The following is a 19084-nucleotide window of genomic DNA, read 5'->3' on the forward strand; positions in this document are numbered from 1 at the left end:
CCACACCAATACATACGTAACAGTTATAAATATCATACTACCACATCCGTTTTCTTTCAAAAATTAAATTATTATTATTCCAATTCCTTCTTCATGTTGTATTTTAAATTATTTAAACTTGTGGTTAAACAGATACCCAAATGGTGGAATGTGCAACCAGATAGACCATGTTCTGGTGGACGGGCGCCATTTCTCGAGTGTTATCGATGTGTGGACATTCAGAGGTCCGAACATTGACTCTGATTACTGCCTCGTTGTCAGTAAAATTCAATCTGTGAAATGATTTAAGTGTGTAGTGATGAAAAATATTTAATTTTCATTCATTCATTTATTTAGTTAACATCTAAACAGATAACACTGAATCAACAATTTGACGCCACAATGCACGGTTCAAGGCCGCATCTCTCCATCCTCGGATATGCCCCACTAGACTGGCCCAGATTACTATGGGGCGAAAAAAATGTTGTTGAATTCCACGGGGCACCCCCCAGAATTGTGTCTTTGGGTGAGAAAATCAATCTATGAAAATTTCAGCTCAATCGCTTGTTGCATAAGCTGGCGCATTTGATTTGAAGTTTGTATGGGGATTTCAGCCAAAATGTATAGGAAAATACACCTCCGTCACTCATTTGATCTGGAAATTGGTTCTGATTGCTCGATTGGCCTCAGAATTGCAAAAACGGCTGTTGGTATGCTACAGAACAATTTCACAGAACATTGCATGATGATTAAATAAACTTTTATATAATTTTCGGCTGAATTATTAGGAGCTGATTTGTGTATTTTTGGGTTTTTTGATCGAATCGCATCAGCCGAAACCCATATAAAAGTTCATTTAATCATCATACAATGTTCTGTGAAATTGTTCTGTAGCATACCAACTGCCGTTTTTGCAATTCTGAGGTCAATCAAGCAATCAGAACCAATTTCCAGATCGAATGAGTGACGGAGGTGTATTTTCCTATACATTTTGGCTGAAATCCCCATACAAACTTCAAATCAAATGCGCCAGCTTATGCAACAAGCGATTGAGCTGAAATTTTCAGAGATTGATTTTCTCACCCAAATACACAATCCTGGGGGGTGCCCCGTGGAATTAGACAACTTTTTGTTTCCTGGGCCAGTCTAATGCCCCACGCTCGCCAAGTCGTTCTGCACCTGGTCTGCCCATCTCGCTCGCTGCGCTCCACGCCGTCTCGTACCTGCCGGATCGGAAGCGAACACCATCTTTGCAGGGTTGCTGTCCGGCATTCTTGCAACATGTCCTGCCCATCGTACCCTTCCGGCTTTAGCTACCTTCTGGATACTGGGTTCGCCGTAGAGTTGGGCGAGCTCATGGTTCATTCTTCGCCGCCACACACCGTCTTCTTGCACACCGCCAAAGATGGTCCTAAGCACCCGTCTCTCGAATACTCCGAGTGCTTGCAAGTCCTCCTCGAGCATTGTCCATGTTTCATGTTCGTAGAGGACTAACGGTCTTATTAACGTCTTGTACATGACACATTTGGTGCGGTGGCGAATCTTTTTCGACCGCAGTTTCTTCTGGAGCCCGTAGTAGGCCCGACTTCCACAGATGATGCGCCTTCGTATTTCACGACTAACGTTGTTGTCAGCCGTTAGCAAGGATCCGAAGTAGACGAATTCCTCGACCACCTCGAAGGTATCCCCGTCTATCGTAACACTGCTTCCCAGGCGGGCCCTGTCACGCTCGGTTCCGCCCACAAGCATGTACTTTGTCTTTGACGCATTCACCACCAGTCCAACTTTTGTTGCTTCACGTTTCAGGCGGGTGTACAGTTCTGCCACCTTTGCAAATGTTCGGCCGACAATGTCCATGTCATCCGCGAAGCAAATAAATTGACTGGATCTGTTGAAAATCGTACCCCGGCTGTTACACCCGGCTCTCCGCATGACACCTTCTAGCGCAATGTTGAAAAACAGGCACGAAAGTCCATCACCTTGTCTTAGTCCCCGGCGCGATTCGAACGAACTGGAGTGTTCGCCCGAGATCTTCACACAGTTTTGCACACCATCCACCGTTGCTTTGATCAGTCTGGTAAGCTTTCCAGGGAAGCTGTTCTCGTCCATAATTTTCCATAGCTCTACGCGGTCTATACTGTCGTATGCCGCCTTGAAATCAACGAACAGATGGTGCGTTGGGACCTGGTATTCACGGCAAAGATCTGGTCCGTTGTCGAGCGGCCGTCAACGAAGCCGGCTTGATAACTTCCCACGAACTCGTTCACTAATGGTGACAGACGACGGAAGATGATCTGGGATATCACTTTGTAGGCGGCATTAAGGGTGGTGATCGCTCGAAAGTTCTCACACTCCAGCTTGTCGCCTTTCTTGTAGATGGGGCATATAACCCCTTCCTTCCACTCCTCTGGTAGCTGTTCAGTTTCCTAGATTCTGACTATCAGTTTGTGCAGGCAAGTGGCTAGCTTTTCCGGGCCCATCTTGATGAGCTCAGCTCCGATACCATCATTACCAGCTGCTTTATTGGTCTTTAGCTGTTGGATGGCATCCTTAACTTCCCTCAAGGTAGGGGCTGGTTGGCTTCCATCGTCCGCTGATATGACGTAGTCATCTTTTCCACTACCTTGACTTTCACTGCCTGTACTCTCAGCGCCATTCAAATGTTCCTCGTAGTGCTGCTTCCACCTTTCGATCACCACACGTTCGTCCGTCAAGATGCTCCCATCCTTATCCCGGCACATTTCGGCTCGCGGCACGAAGCCTTTACGGGATGCGTTGAGCTTCTGATAGAACTTGCGTGTTTCTTGATAACGGCACAGCTGTTTTATCTCCTCACACTCCTCTTCTTCCATGCTGGCGTTTCTTCTCCTGAAAAAGGCGGGTCTTCTGTCTCCGCTTCCGTCTAGAACGTTCCACGTTCCGCCGGGTACCTTGCTGCAGCGCAACCACCCTGCGTCCTTCTCCTCTAGAATCTGTCTGCACTCTTCGTCGAACTAATCGTTCCGTCGACTTCGTCCCATATACCCGACGTTGTTCTCCACTGCGTCGTTAATGGCTGCTTTGACTGTATTCCAGCAGACCTCAAGAGGGGCCTCATCGAGCTCCCCCTTTTCCGGCAACGCTGCCTCGAGATGCTGCGAGTATGCAGTGGCGACATCAGGTTGCTTCAGTCGCTCTAGATCGTACCGCGGCGGGCGTCGGTACCGAACATTGTTGATGACGGATAGTTGTGGGCGCAGTTTAACCATCACCAGATAGTGGTCAGAGTCGATGTTAGCGCCACGACATGTCCTGACGCCGATAATGGCGGAGAAGTGCCGTCCATCAATCAGAACGTGGTCGATTTGTGATTCTGTCTGCAGTGGTGATCTCCAGGTGTACCGATACGGAACGCTGTGTTGGAAGTAGGTGCTGCGAATGGCCATATTCTTGGAGGCGGCGAAATCAATTAGTCGTAGGCTGTTTTCGTTCGTCAGCCGGTGAGCGCTGAACTTTCCAATAGTCGGTATAAACTCCTCCTCTTAACCAACCTGAGCGTTCAAATCTCCTATGATGATTTTGACGTTGTGGCTTGGGCAGTTGTCGTACTCACGTTCCAGCTGCGCGTAGAATACGTCCTTATCATCATCAGTGCTTCCGGAGTGTGAGCTATAGACGTTGATTATGCTGAAGTTGAAGTTGAAGAACCGGCCTCTGATCCTTAACCTGCACATTCTTTCATTGATCGGCCACCACCCGATCACGCGCCTTTGCATATCGCCGCCCATCACTATGAAAGCTGTTCCCAGCTCGTGTGTGTTGCCGCAGCTCTGGTAGATGGTATGATTACCTCTAAACGTTCGCACCATTGATCCCTTCCAACAAACCTCCTGCAGCGCTACGATGCCGAATCCACGATCCTTGAGCACATCGGCGAGTATGCGTGTGCTCCCGATGAAGTTGAGAGATTTGCAGCTCCACGAACCGAGTTTTCAATCGCTGGTCCCTTTTCGTCGCGGTGGTCTTCGCCGATGGTACCGGTCCGTACTCTCTTGTTGATTGTTCGTTGCTTAAGTTTTTTTTAAGGCTGGCTTGCAGGGCCACCAAACCCTCTAAATATCCGGAGGACCATTCCTCCTTATTCCCGGTAGACCATGGTGCACAGTTTCACTTAGAGTCCCTCGCTGGCACTCGGACGATGATTAGCCGCCCCTAACATGGAGAACAGACGCTGTTGTGAACCGATCCTGACATGGACAACAGACGCCCAGCAAGATTTGTACCCCCTTTCCCTGTCAGCATACGACCATAGTTCCCACCGGGGTTGGTTACCCGATCTTCCCTAAGGTTGCTCGTATCCCGGCCAGCACCACGGGGAGGTAGGGATAGGAGTTGCTGGGTAAGAGGCTTAGGACCGCGAGATGGGGTCTATTTTATTCCTTCAGGTACGCGAAGTACCAATGGTACGCTTTACCCAATATTTGCCTGAAAATGCTATTTGTATTGCGGATAAATTCAGCACATCCATGAGAGCATTGAAATGATCACGAAAGTTGTTTGAAATGATCACGAAAGCGCATTGAAATTTTATCGTAAATTGGTTTTCTATACTTCTGAAGCTATTATGAAGGTATAGCACAAGACCCGAATTTTCGACAACATTGCAGATCAATCCAATACCAAATTTTCAAAACGACTTACCTATCTGCTTTTGTAAACAAAGATTCAAACGTCGATTTGGCGATTCTGATAGCACTCTCACGCAAATAAACCCCATCAACACGTAGGCGAAGGCTTCTGCTAGGCGTTGATGCTGTTGGTTTCCTAGCAGAATCACTAAATTGTCGTTTGAATCTTTGTTTACAAAAGCAGATAAGTCGTTTTGAAAATTTGGTATTTAATCATACTTTTTGCCTTTCGCGTTTACTAAGTATACGTAAAGGCTATAAAGTAGACCTCTGCATGTTTTCAAAAAGTATCAAAAAATCAACCGGTCAGTCCAGAATCACAATTCATATGCTAAAATAAAACTTCTGTCAAATTTTCAGCTAATTCAGATAAAATTTCGAGGTGGCTTAAGTCGGTTTAGTGTTTATGGGCTATTTTCAATTTTCAAAAAAAAAAAATCTAACAGGATATAAAAAACACCGGAAATTATCGCAACAACGGAAGCTTTTGGAGTGCTCTACAACTTTTAGGAGAAACCGTGTTTTTATGCACTTAAAAGCTTGAAAATCACTTCAACATGGTCAAAACGTAAACGGAACAAATCGCAATGTTCACAAGACTTGTAGAGCACACCAAAAGCTTCCGTTTAAAGGTTGTTGCAATAATTTCCGGCATTAAACATTAAATCGACTTGAGCCACCTCGAAATTTTATCCGAATTACCTGAAAATTTGACAGAAGGCTTATTTTAGCATATATTTAATATATTAATTAATATTAATTAATTTTATTTATTTATTATTAATTTTTTTATTAATTAATTAATATATTAATTGTGACTGAACATGAGAGGTCTAGGTCACTCCAAAACCGAACTTTTGACAGAAGGCTCGGAGACCCATAGTGTTATATATCAATCGACTCAGCTCGACGAATTGAGGTGATGTCTGTGCAAAAAAAAAGAAAAAAATGCAGACACACTTTTTTGTACTTAGCCTTATCCGATCCAACAGGTTGCAAACGTCGCGGAATCTTTCCTAATTTTTTGCTATTGAAAATTGGCCCAATCGATCATTGCTTTCATTGCGATCAATGGGTTCAAATGAACGCAAATAAATGTGAATTGATGGAAATAAATGATTCTATCTCCCTAAAGTGCAATTTTGACCTCTCTTATGTGCTTTTCTTGTTACTCTTATGTGTTTTCTTGTTTTATAATACACCAGAAAGGCACCATCACCGATAGGTGGATTATTCTATGTTTTTTAACTACTTTATTAACGTGTTTTTAATGGAACATTAAGTACAACACATACTATCAATCATAATTGCATTGTGGAGTATCCTGATCGCTGATATGTTATATCCAAAGGAAAGTGCAAATACATAACACTTGTTTGAACATGTTACTCATACACTGAGGAGACGGGTCGTATGAACATCATAAGATACTCTTTTGAAATTGCGACATAAGAAAATGTGTTGATTTTCATAAGACGATCTTATAAAATATTTTGAATGCACACTAGGGCAGTTCACATTTCAAAAATGTTCGAAAATTCCAACTCCCATATGTCTATTAGTATCATTTTGATGATATAGGAGTTCTGGCAAAATTTCAGGCAATTCGGTGGTCATTTAGGGGTGGCGCGAAGTCAATTTATGTTTATATGGAAATTTGTATGGAAAAATTAAAAAAAAAAATCAAATCCCCCTACAACTCTTAAATCGTGATGAATTCAAATAAACATATCCAACCTCCATTTTTGAAATCTATTTGAGCTCAACCAGTGGATAACTCATTAATTTTGATTTACATTTCCACTGCTACGTTGAGGCTAATTACACCATTTTAGCCATTTATCTCATATTCACACTGTCAATAGAACCGTTCAATCCACTCATAACTAATGTGTTATCCAGAGGTCTCATTTATATAGAATCCAAAAAGGGAGGCTGGGGATATTTATGTGAATTCATCACAATTAGACAGTTGTAGGGAGACTTGAATACATTTTTAATTTTTCCCATACAAATTTCCATATAAACATAAATTGACTTCGCGCCACCCCTAAATGGTCACCGAATTGCCTGAAATTTTGCCAGGACTCCTATATTATCAAAATGATGCTAATAGACATATGGGAGCTGGAATTTTCGAACATTTTTGAAATTTGAAATGCCCTAATACAATTCAACGAGGTTTCCACGATTTACTCATCCATACTCGTGATTTTTACATGAGGAAATATCATATAAACCCGTCGGAAACTGTAACGAATGTAGCTGCTGAAGGAATGAATCAAATCCATGCAGCCGTTTTTGATTTATGCGGATACGAACACAGACCATTTCATTTTTATTATATAGATTTGGTGCTACGCAGGTCTGGAACATCTTTCTAATCAGAAATTTATAACCATTTTTACAAACATTTTTATTATAAAAAAATAATAATCGTACAATAGAAAGCCATATTATATTAGGTACAGAAATGCATGACAAAACTTTTGATGTATATCGCTTACAAACGCAAATTGGATTATACTATCAGTAATGCAAGATAGTGATGTAATTGGAATTTCCTAATCGATATGCATTGGTTATTCGTCTCACATTGCTCGACGGATCATAAGTCTACGTGGTAAGTAGTAATCACACCAATACGTCATTGTAATTCGTAATTACGTAGTCATGGTAGTACATCATGATTGCCAATGGTTGCCCTAGGATAATGGACGCCCACACCACGATGTTGCCACACCGGGCGCCGTACTGCTTCTCCATGAATTTGGACACGAAAGAGAGCGGAATCTGCGCCATCATGCCCATGAAGGCCCAGATTTTGAATGTCTTGAGCGGGACGCTCACCAGGTACTCGTGGAAGAAGGCACTGATGAAGAACACAAACACCGACGCGGATATCTTGGAGTAGCCCATCTCTACGACCGGGATATACAGATGTCGGACGCACCATCTGGAATAAGGAAGAATTAGTATTACTCAGTCAGCTAGCAATTGAAGTAAAATTTGAGCCTTACTTGTGAACAGGCATATTCCATGTTCTCCAGAAGGTATCGATGTTGTTGGCGTTCCACCAGTCGCTGTAAAAGTTACGATCAGAAAAATGGAGCAGCTCACCCATCAGGTTCAGGAAAGAATGGAAAGTTAGATAGAAGAAGCATAACCACATCAGATGGTTAGGAATCTGTTAATTAAAAATGCTTTTTAGAATCATGTAAATCATTGAATTTGAAGTGTGACCCTACAGCTAGTTTGAGCAATCGCTCGGTCATTTTCGTTAGATCCATGTTGGAGAAAGGAACCAAAGAGTTTCTCACGGATGGTATCATCCACTGCTGGAACAGTCCCATGACGATGTGCACTCCGATGACCACTTCGAGAATTCGTTTGATCAGGAAGCGCTTTCGTATACGCGAGGTTCGTGGGAAGTTCAGTTCATAGCACAGCGTTGGCGCCAACAGGAAGTAGAACAGGTCTCTCAGATGCAGGTTGTTCGGATAGTGTACCAGTATTGCCACTTTGTCCTTTTCAGCACCCGATGCCACTCCATTGCCATTAACTTGATCGTTTTCTAGCAAAAGGGTTTCAACGAAAAAAAAAACTGGTCGTTATGATGATCGTGCATAGGCGAGCAGTTTGCAGTTTAATAAATGTGCCGTGAGATGCGAGAAAAACTAAAGATATGCACTTAATGTAGACACTGGCCTATATGAATAACTTTGTAGCGATAATTGATTACTGAATTTTACGAAATAACTAAATAACTTCAGTATTTTGACGAAAAACTTACACTTTACAGATTAAATGTGGTAGAGCTTCTGAACGTGTTAGAAAAATTCTGATGTAAAGTTTGAGAATTTGCACATTATACGCAAATATTAATAATTTAGAATTTAAAGATTAGTCAGCCTGAATTTTGCCTCGCACGTACTGCATATTTTGATTTGGTTCACCAACTAGATTCAACTTTTACGCATATCCCTAATATGAATACTTACGTAGCTGAGCAATGGAAATACTTTGTCGACGGCTGGATCTTTTCTTGCTATGCTTGTGTTCACTTCGACACCATAGGTTTACCTGTACGTAGCTCCACATCTTCAGAAACAAGATGCAATAAACGAAACACACTGTCATAGCGCCAACTGAAATATGCAAATTGTTGATAGATTAGTTACAAACATGTAGCGGTGTTCTACTTAACAATATAGCCATTTGCCACACTTCAAGTTGATTTCAAGTGCAAGGTTTCCAGGTCGTTCGCACCGTTTAATTAAGCAATGCACTATGTCTGTACGAGGCTAATCAATGGGGAAGGCGTGTAATTAATTTACTCACCGAGACTGAATGCTTGCCCTTTGACGTGTATCACCACCATGGGAATTAGCACCAGCACAATAATGTTAACTACATGCACTACCATGCCGGCACTTTCCATGATCACTTCGGAAGCTAAGCCTTTCTCCACCGTCAAACATATCACTATAGGAACTAATGAATCTGTAACGAAACATTCGTTGATAAGTCTATTGAATATAAAATAAATGCATCGTATCCTTACAAAGCACCAACAGCAAGGAAGGGTGACCTTGGCCTTCATTTCTCCCGGTTAGCACCACGAACCACTGGACCGGGTCTACTCGGATACCATATCTGGCAAGATCGTAAACTAACATTAGAACGCGCACATAATCCGGCGGAAGTAAATTTGCTACGTACTTGATAAAGTTTTCCAACACTAGCCGAAAGCCTCCCATCGTGAGCAGCAGAAAGCCCCAATTGACTAGTCCGGTAAAATTGTCGAAGCCCGAGCTCCATGAGAACAGCGAATCCCGCGGCCTGTGACATCTGGAATTGGTAGAACGGAAGAAAGAAGCGCCGATAATGGGTTAGATTCCTGGAAGGATGAATTGCTGCATGCATGTAGGTTTAACATTAAGAACATGTTCTTTCTGGAGACAACTGATGAAAATTGCATTCATTTGATAGTGTATTTTTTCCAGGAATGCCCTTTGCTAATTGGGTTGCAGTTGTACTAAAATAAGCTAAAAACCACTGTGGGAAAGAAAAAGATCACTCGTGCAATTTTATTTGTTTTAACTTAAACGAATTCATTGTCATTACCACTTGGCAGGAATATGTAACGAATCGCGCGTTCGCTTTTCTAACTTTAGTGTGATCACATTGCTAAATCAGTGATCAGCGAGGAGGCAAGTAAGTTATCGTAAGTTAGTGTAATGGAAGCATTTTGCATTGGATAATATCGGATATCATATCAGGTATCAGCACATTGGTTTAGGGAGTATCTACCTGTGAATTAAAAAGATATGTGAGATTCCGTGGCTAGCCGAACTGCATCCCCCGGACATAATATCGTTAGGCTTCGGTGAAAAAACGGGACAAACCTTGAAAACCGCTATCAGAAAACCTTGTAATAAAATTTAAGAGATGTGAAAATTTCTAAATTTATGGGCTTAATTTTCATTTTCCGTATAAGAAATTAGAAATATTTTGGAGTGAATCATTCACAACCATAACATTCTATTGAATTAAGTTAGTGTGGAATAATACCAAACTACAAATATTTCACTTTTCAAAAGGATGCGGACAAAAACACAAAGGAGCAGAAAATTACGTATGTTTCAATATTTGAAAAAAAAAAATTAATTTTGAAATTTTATTTTGATCTTTTCTTAGATTAAGGATTTTATTATTGCCCTATATAAAAAAACTTTTCCAATTCGGAACCATTGATAATAACAAACAATAGTCAAAGTACCATGCCTAAGGACGGTTTTGGGCAAACCCCTGTTTTTATGAATGTAAGTCAGAAAAATCTACGGATAAGAAAAACAAGAATATAAACAAGGAAAGAACATTAATAAAATGTAATTTTAATTATTTCCATGAATATGGTTGACGCATGAGAATAAGCCCCCTACGTAATACAGCGGAACAGCGACGGAAACGGCAGAATTGACAGCAAGCCCATTTTTAGGTTTGGGGTTTAAGTGTCAAATCTAATCAATTCACAGTCCTTTTTGATCGAAGCATCACATCTTGGGAATCTTGTCCATTGATTTTGTTCCTATGTGCTTCCAAAAAAGCGGGACTCATGCAATTACGTAACGAAAATAAAAAAAATCCACCGGAGACGAGCCAGTCTAGGGCTGAAAGTCTCCTTAATACACGGCGTGTGCATGGGGTACCTTTATGATAAAAAATGAGCATCGCTAAAACGTTCACTACGTGAAAATATAGCTCTTTAGCTTTCATTTCGTGACTATTTGAAAAAATCTACCAAGGGGTCGCGAACAACTTTTTTTTCTCCTTCAAAAAGAAACTTTTTAGTTGGAAAACTAAAGAAAACTTACTGCGTCTTCTATTCCTGGATTTTTTTCCTTCAAACTGTCATATAAGAACAAAGGAGGACTCGATTATTACCATAATGTAATATGGTACTAACTGGTTTATTGGAGCTCAAGCGTCAAAAAGCATAACGAAGCCGAACTCGATAAATTTATGTTATCCTCTGAAAACAGCTAAGAAAGGCTTGGATGGAGATTATGCACTGCATCGTAATCTTATGCACATTTACACTAGATCTGTTTAAATTTCAAAAAGTTTCCTAAAATCGACCAGTCAACCAGTATTCCTAATTCTTATGCTAAGATAGACTTCTGGTTAGGCTGACCGTACGTACCGTATTTAACGGGACAGTCCCGTTTTTTAGATGTTATTGTGCTGTCCCGTCGTAATCTAAAAAATCCTCAATTTGTCCCGTTTTTTCATGGTTTCTTCCAAAGAGCTCCAAAATATTATTCAAACAAATTCAATGTTTTAGGCAGGAATCTAAAATCAAATACATATAAAATGTTTTTTTTTGTGTCTTTATAAGAAAGATTTGCAGCCTTTGGCTGACTTTTCTCTCAACAGAGTACGTGGACGAAACCCATTAAAAGAGTGTGAGATGTTATGTAATTATTTTTGCTTTAAAAAGAATGCTATCTATGCCGTTTTGAAATTTCCATTGACTTTTCTTAAGGTTTTTAACCGTCAATGACGACAAGTGTTTATCCGGGAGATTTTTTTTCACTCAGTTTCATTTCAATAAATTTTTTTGCTGCTCATTCCGGAGACATTAACATTTGGCTAATTCCATCAGTGGATTGAACGGAATCAGTGAATTGGAAGGCAAGTCTTTTTTTAAAAATCACGCCTCAACGTCAATAAAATAAAGGGCAGAGACAAACATTCTAATCTTCATATTAAGTTCATTTTCGATTATTCTTTTTGAATCTGCCGAAGTAGGTAATTCTTTTTTTTTCAAATCTTCTTTACCACATATTTTTCAATAATTTGATTCTCATCGAAACATTAAGAATCATTCAAAGTCTTTTTGAATATTTCGAAACCATGCACTGTAAAGAAATGACGGCATGAAAATTTGGTCGGATTGAAGGCTAGATTCAAGGTCCTCATGTACTTTAAGGCTAGCGTACAAATCAGGAGCTTGTGTACAGATTTCGCTCCCATAAGTGGACGGGATTTGTGGGATTCCTGATTTAAAATACAATCCGGCGGAAATCTCTGAAAGTGCTGTAAACCGGACTATAATCTGGTCAGGATTTTAATACTTTTCGGGGCGAAATTGCATGAGTCCCGCTGTTTTTGGAAGCACATCGATACAAAATGGACGAGATTCCCGAAGTGTGAGGCTACTTTTAGGAGGTAATTTATGCGCCAACCATATTCATGAAAATAATTTAAAATAGAAATAAAAAAAAACATTTTTTAATGTTCTTTACTTGTTGAGATTCTTGTTATTCATATCCGCAGAATTTTTGCCACTTAAATTCATGGAAAAGGGATTTAGCACGGGAAATCAATAAGCCCGCCCTATTGCTTTTTTGATATTTTTTCTTAGAACTATTTTTTCTTATAATGCCAAAAACCTTAGGCAGGGTACTTTGACTATTGGTTGTTATTTTCACTTGTCATAAGACGAGTTTATACAATCCCAACAGACGGCCTTACTGTTGAGGTCGAACTACGCATCTGTCAAGATACAATTAAGTGGTGGAATTCAATGGGATTGTATAAACTCGTCTTATGACAAGTGAAGACATTCCACTAAAAAGCTCAAAATAATTTTCTTATGTTATTTTCAATTGTTCAGAATTGGAAAATTGTTTAAAATTGGTCAATAATAAAATCCTTAAAGCAAACTAAGAGTAGATTTGTAACCGTTGGTTACATTCCTAACTTGTGGCTCCACCACAATTCCAAATCAATCCATCCCACGACTAGATACTCCCGAATCAAATATGAACACAGTATCATTAAATGAGACAGTTGGCACTCACGCAGTGACCTAATGCCTGTTTCACTCTCACGGCCATCCGTCACGCTGCAGTGACAGGTCAGTATCGAGCAGTTTGAGCAGAGACAAAACATATACAGCCCTGTTGTAATCGCGTCGAGCCCACAGATGGAGCGCAAGTGCTATGCTCTACAGGTTGTAAAAGCATAATGCGAACAACATTATTAATTTGAGTCGGGTTTTCCTATAAAAAGCCCGACAATCCCTGCAGCCTTCTCTTTGGCTGAACTTTTCTAGAAAGGTCTAGAAGTGCGCGCGTGTGTAGTTTTCTTTAATGTGAGAGGTTAGAAAGTTAATTCCTCATGTGGTGCAATTGTTTTAATTTGGTGTTTTTGTTTCTTTGTTAGGTTCAATTAGTAAGATAGTTAATACAAAGTTCGTTAGTAAGGTGTTAGTCGCTGTAAAATTGTTATAAAAGTATGTACAGTGTTAATATGTGTTAGTAAGAAGCTAAAATCATCTCTATGTTTAGATTTATAGTTAAAATACGACACAAAGCAAACAACAAAACGAACACGTTAAAAGCAACAAGAAAAAGGTAAAACTATTGTAAAATGTGAAAATGTTAAAAGCGAGTTAGTGACGTCATAGGGGTCTAATTTGTGGTTAGGTCCAGAGTATGGGCCTTTTTCTGTATTTTTGGAATAATCCCCAGCAACCTCGGCGGCGAGAATGGCGACAGAAGGTCGGCATCAGCAGCGCACCGCAATCTGCTTCAGCCAAAGCCGCCATTGTTATGGCATCCATGTGGCTCAACGCAACGGAGCCCAACATTTCGACCAGACGTCCGGTAATTTCACCGATGTTCGCCAACGCCTGCCGCTGGAGTCAAACCACGCTTCCGAGGCCGCTTTCCGCCATCTCCGTCGGCATCTGCTAGACTGGCTCAACGTAGATCGCTCTACTAGGTTACAGAGCGAGCTTCCCGTATGCGGAACCGGAGGTTCCCCCAAAACCTGTCGACCGACCACAACCGCAAGTATAAACCCCCTGCAAAACTGACGTCACAACAATAAAACAGACGAGGTCGTAAAACTGAGCCAGTAGTTCCTAATTCAAGAGCATAGCCCTAGGTTAAAATGTTTCCACCACTTTTGCTATTTTTCCGCTTTGTCGGGTCCACAAAGGGACCATCAGGCCTCGCCTTTCTAGGAACCCCCCCCCCCTTTAGATTTCAATGTTTTTCGTATTACCAACAGCTACGAGCACCACTCTGTGAAACACCATTGGGTAAGGTAACTAGTATTGTACTCCTGCTTGATATGACAGTCCTCAGCTACGGAATTGAGAGACAAGTCCGCATAAAACGACCCCGAGATCCTTAATCCCTGAGCAGGCAAGTTTCAATTGGCGCCCACCTAAAAATGACTTGAATCTTTCATTTTCCCCTGGGGAGGGCGAGAAAAATAGTGCCCTATTTTTAATTAACTAGCTTCGTTCTCCTAACGAAGAAACTTGATAGAATTCTGATAGCCAAATTTGGATTCTTTATCCTCACCTGGCTGAAGCCACCCCTAGAATAACAAATTATTAGGAAACGCGAGAACAAATTATAGGTATTCAAATGCGTGTGAACCGTCGTTTAGTTTTTTTCTTTTTAATTCAATTCGATTGATTGCAATCGTCGCGTAGAATATCAAATTTTAATTGATTTCATGCAATTAATCAATAAGTTTAGCTGATCCGTATCAGTCTCGTTGAGAAACACTATCGAAGTGAAATCCGAAGAGATGTCGAATCGATCGACTTCCGAGAAATAAAATCCAGATATGCGGCCATCGTGGTCGTTGGTACGGAATTCCGTATAATTCCACCAGAAAAAGCACCGCGCACTAGCCAAAATTCCTCCGCGAAACATACAAACTCGAATACAAGTCCGTGAAACAACGCGAATTCGCTAGAAACGATAATTTCCAATCCCTCGCCTCAGTAACCGAAGTAATGATGTAAAACACAATTCATTATCACGCATAATGATTGTAAACATTCGAGGCACTACCACCCATTTACTGTTTGGAAACTCTTTTCCAAAAAAAAGTAAACACACAAATAGAATTCTTTATTCACTTTTCTCCTGAATAAATCAGCGAGAGTAATACACTTCACTTTCTCGGGTCTAATTCCCGAGGATAATTAATTAATTTGGGCTGTTTTGAGCGGACACTTCCCAGCCTCAACGGCAGGTTGTTGATGTGCTCTGCTGTATCCTCCCCACCCTCGATCGGGACCAACTCGAAGAACGAGTTGGCGGTTTTTACTTCCCATCGCAGGCAGCATATTCGGTGAACGATCAAAGTAGAATCTGAAACCGAAACTGATCAATGAAAATTCTTCAGATCAGTCGTTTGATTGAGTATTTACTCACCATTCATCCGTCCGGACGCGGGCGAAAACAAAGCACGAATGTTGCTGAAACTAGAATAACTAATTAGTCAACTCCAATGTTTACAATTTATTACCCTCACTTGGAAACATCCTAATTGAACATTCGCGCTGAAAGTTCTTCGTCGGGCCGATCCTCCGAACAGTTCGATGGAAGCAGACCGGCAAATGATTAAAATTCGATCGCGCACCTGTAAATCGCGGAAACATTTCGGTATCGAACACAATCTTGGTTCGTTTCGTCGTCGCGGTAAACGTTGTAAACACGGTTTCGCGGACCGTTGTTTTAGCGTCGAACGTAAACATTGAGAAGTTAGACGATTTGACAGATCAATTACATATCAGTGTGAGTAGTGATTCCCCTTTGTGAGAGCTTTGCTTCTTCGTAAAAGTGAAGAAGGTATTCAAGCGATATCTTTGAGAAGGTACTATTCACGGAAAACCAAAAAATATTCATTAACATTGGAATCTTTGGGAGTGCTTTTGTTCTTCACATCAAGGAAGAAGGTAAATAAGCGTAAACTCCACAAAGAACCAAAAGAACTGAAAAAAGATTTTGAAATTAAATCTTGAAGTTAATAATTATTTCATCTTCAAAAAATGGAAATTCTTTCATTTTCAGGAGGGACGACGGGGTATTGTAACCGTTGGTTACATTCCTAACTTGTGGCTCCACCACAATTCCAAATCAATCCATCCCACGACTAGATACTCCCGAATCAAATATGAACACAGTATCATTAAATGAGACAGTTGGCACTCACGCAGTGACCTAATGCCTGTTTCACTCTCACGGCCATCCGTCACGCTGCAGTGACAGGTCAGTATCGAGCAGTTTGAGCAGAGACAAAACATATACAGCCCTGTTGTAATCGCGTCGAGCCCACAGATGGAGCGCAAGTGCTATGCTCTACAGGTTGTAAAAGCATAATGCGAACAACATTATTAATTTGAGTCGGGTTTTCCTATAAAAAGCCCGACAATCCTGCAGCCTTCTCTTTGGCTGAACTTTTCTAGAAAGGTCTAGAAGTGCGCGCGTGTGTAGTTTTCTTTAATGTGAGAGGTTAGAAAGTTAATTCCTCATGTGGTGCAATTGTTTTAAATTGGTGTTTTTGTCTCTTTCTTAGGTTCAATTAGTAAGATAGTTAATACAAAGTTCGTTAGTAAGGTGTTAGTCGCTGTAAAATTGTTATAAAAGTATGTACAGTGTTAATATGTGTTAGTAAGAAGCTAAAATCATCTCTATGTTTAGATTTATAGTTAAAACACGACACAAAGCAAACAACAAAAACGAACACGTTAAAAAGCAACAAGAAAAAGGTAAAACTATTGTAAAAATGTGAAAATGTTAAAAAGCGAGTTAGTGACGTCATAGGGGTCTAATTTGTGGTTAGGTCCAAAGTATGGGCCTTTTTCTGTATTTTTGGAATAATCCCCAGCAACCTCGGCGGCGAGAATGGCGACAGAAGGTCGGCATCAGCAGCGCACCGCAATCTGCTTCAGCCAAAGCCGCCATTGTTATGGCATCCATGTGGCTCAACGCAACGGAGCCCAACATTTCGACCAGACGTCCGGTAATTTCACCGATGTTCGCCAACGCCTGCCGCTGGAGTCAAACCACGCTTCCGAGGCCGCTTTCCGCCATCTCCGTCGGCATCTGCTAGACTGGCTCAACGTAGATCGCTCTACTAGGTTACAGAGCGAGCTACCCGTATGCGGAACCGGAGGTTCCCCCAAAACCTGTCGACCGACCACAACCGCAAGTATAAACCCCCTGCAAAACTGACGTCACAACAATAAAACAGACGAGGTCGTAAAACTGAGCCAGTAGTTCCTAATTCAAGAGCATAGCCCTAGGTTAAAATGTTTCCGCCACTTTTGCTATTTTTCCGCTTTGTCGGGTCCACAAAGGGACCATCAGGCCTCGCCTTTCTAGGAACCCCCACCCCCCCTTTAGATTTCAATGTTTTTCGTATTACCAACAGCTACGAGCACCACTTTGTGAAACACCATTGGGTAAGGTAACTAGTATTGTACTCCTGCTTGATATGACAGTCCTCAGCTACGGAATTGAGAGACAAGTCCGCATAAAACGATCCCGAGATCCTTAATCCCTGAGCAGGCAAGTTTCAGATTATTTTTTTTTATGCTGAACGATGCGTTATTTTCTGCTCCTTCGTGTATTTGTCTGCGTCTCTTAGAAGAGTAAAATATTTGTAGTTTAGTATTTTCCATAACTAACTTAATACAGTACTACTGTTCCATATCAAGAAGATTCTTCAAAAAGTTGACAAACAAAATTTTTGTTCAGTTTCTGTGCGATTCGATTCATGACTCTTTGATTATCAGCCGAACGCCCTACCAACTGCACCAAATACGCTTGCCGTTGCAGCATGACGTTAAAATTGAATGACAATCTACCAAGTCATTAATGATAACTTGTCTCATCATTTCAGGTCCCAACCAAAAATATTTGATGACGATCATTGTAAAGCAATGGTAACTTGTTCGATGGGAATGCTTGCCAGCGTGCAAGTTTTTGTAATTAAGCAATCAATTAAGCAAATCAAAATGTGAATGCACTCCTCAATTTTTTACAATTTTTATATGATACCCGCTTAAGATTGAATACCGTGCATTACTAAAATGAATGTGTAGCTGCTACTTCCCGACAAATTCAATCCAAAAAAATATCTGGGTGTAGATTTCATAGGCCTTATATGCGTGGCTGGAAATAGAAGTATAAAAATCAAGAAAAATTGCTGTATTTTGTCTTAGAAGTCATATCGCTGCGATGCGTAGCTAATGAGAACGAGTGATTCAATCAAAAAAAAAAAATCATTTCACTACAAATGATGTGGCTCTTTTAAACAGCAGCTTAGTTTTCACCACATTTTTTCAACAAATATTAACACGTCAATTTTCTATGATATTGCAATGCGTAAGCTTGAAGAAATACTCATTAGAAACGATTATTTTCACCAGAAATTCATAAACAATTAAAAATTTGGTTTACTTTTCATTTTATAGTCGCATTATTGCTATTGGCAATCACTTTCAACAACATTTAGTCATTTAGTCAAGCCTTTAGCATGCTCAGCTCACAGTTAGGTAAAAATGGTTTGATAATATCATCCTTGGAAATGTGATAAAAAAACTGTAAGGTTTTTAAAAATCCTTTGTCTTGAATGTCGGAATTCCATCGTTTTTCGAGCTCAAACAATTAATTTGTAAACTCTCATATATCTGGATAAATCTCTACGAATTTTTCTAATTTACATTTAAATCCGAAAAGTGTAACAAAACAAAAAAATATTGATCTGGGAGAGATTTCACAGCAGTGAGTTTAATTATTGCGAAGCGGTAATGTTTGCTAGCCAAATATTGAATTTAAAACTTTCGGCTCCGTCCACATCTGAGCCTTTGAAATTAAAATAAAAGAATAAGAAGAATATTCATTTATTGCCTCTGATTCATGAAGAATGATTAAAAATGAATGAAAGACTCAACTTACGAGTGACTCGTGGTATTATGGTAAAAGTTGTTCGGGACCCCTCGGTAGATTTTTTTTTAAATGCCCAGAAAATGAAAGTTTAGAAGTTATTTTTTCACGAAGTTTAAATTTAAGCAATGTTCATTTTTTTATGATAATACTGTTCTACCAAACATG

At 40.4% G+C, this 19084-nt stretch overlaps 1 protein-coding gene and 2 long non-coding RNA genes across 4 annotated transcripts in view; 1 reads left to right on the top strand and 2 right to left on the bottom strand.

Annotated features, from left to right (window-relative positions):
* Positions 1 to 7045: 7045 nt before the first annotated feature.
* Positions 7046 to 19084, bottom strand: part of LOC134213336 (diacylglycerol O-acyltransferase 1) — a 42670-nt gene continuing 30631 nt past the window's right edge. For both annotated transcript variants that reach the window (XM_062692321.1, XM_062692320.1), the window contains 7 exons: positions 9369 to 9497; positions 9211 to 9302; positions 8988 to 9149; positions 8648 to 8794; positions 7895 to 8220; positions 7667 to 7833; positions 7046 to 7602 (listed from right to left, as the gene is read on the bottom strand). In XM_062692321.1, coding sequence (XP_062548305.1) covers positions 7281 to 7602; positions 7667 to 7833; positions 7895 to 8220; positions 8648 to 8794; positions 8988 to 9149; positions 9211 to 9302; positions 9369 to 9406 — 1254 coding nt within the window. In that variant the 5' untranslated portion in view covers positions 9407 to 9497 and the 3' untranslated portion in view covers positions 7046 to 7280. The remainder of the gene's footprint in view (positions 7603 to 7666; positions 7834 to 7894; positions 8221 to 8647; positions 8795 to 8987; positions 9150 to 9210; positions 9303 to 9368; positions 9498 to 19084) is intronic.
* On the bottom strand, positions 15075 to 15753 carry LOC134217596 (uncharacterized). Its single transcript, XR_009981107.1, has 3 exons — positions 15498 to 15753; positions 15398 to 15447; positions 15075 to 15334 (listed from the first exon to the last, which is right to left on the bottom strand). It is a non-coding gene; the product is annotated as an uncharacterized LOC134217596 (long non-coding RNA).
* LOC134217598 (uncharacterized) lies at positions 16410 to 17237 on the top strand. Its single transcript, XR_009981108.1, has 4 exons — positions 16410 to 16477; positions 16542 to 16611; positions 16667 to 16734; positions 16809 to 17237. It is a non-coding gene; the product is annotated as an uncharacterized LOC134217598 (long non-coding RNA).

This window comes from Armigeres subalbatus, chromosome 2 (assembly GCF_024139115.2).
Source record: "Armigeres subalbatus isolate Guangzhou_Male chromosome 2, GZ_Asu_2, whole genome shotgun sequence".
In the NCBI taxonomy this organism is placed as follows: domain Eukaryota; kingdom Metazoa; phylum Arthropoda; class Insecta; order Diptera; family Culicidae; genus Armigeres; species Armigeres subalbatus.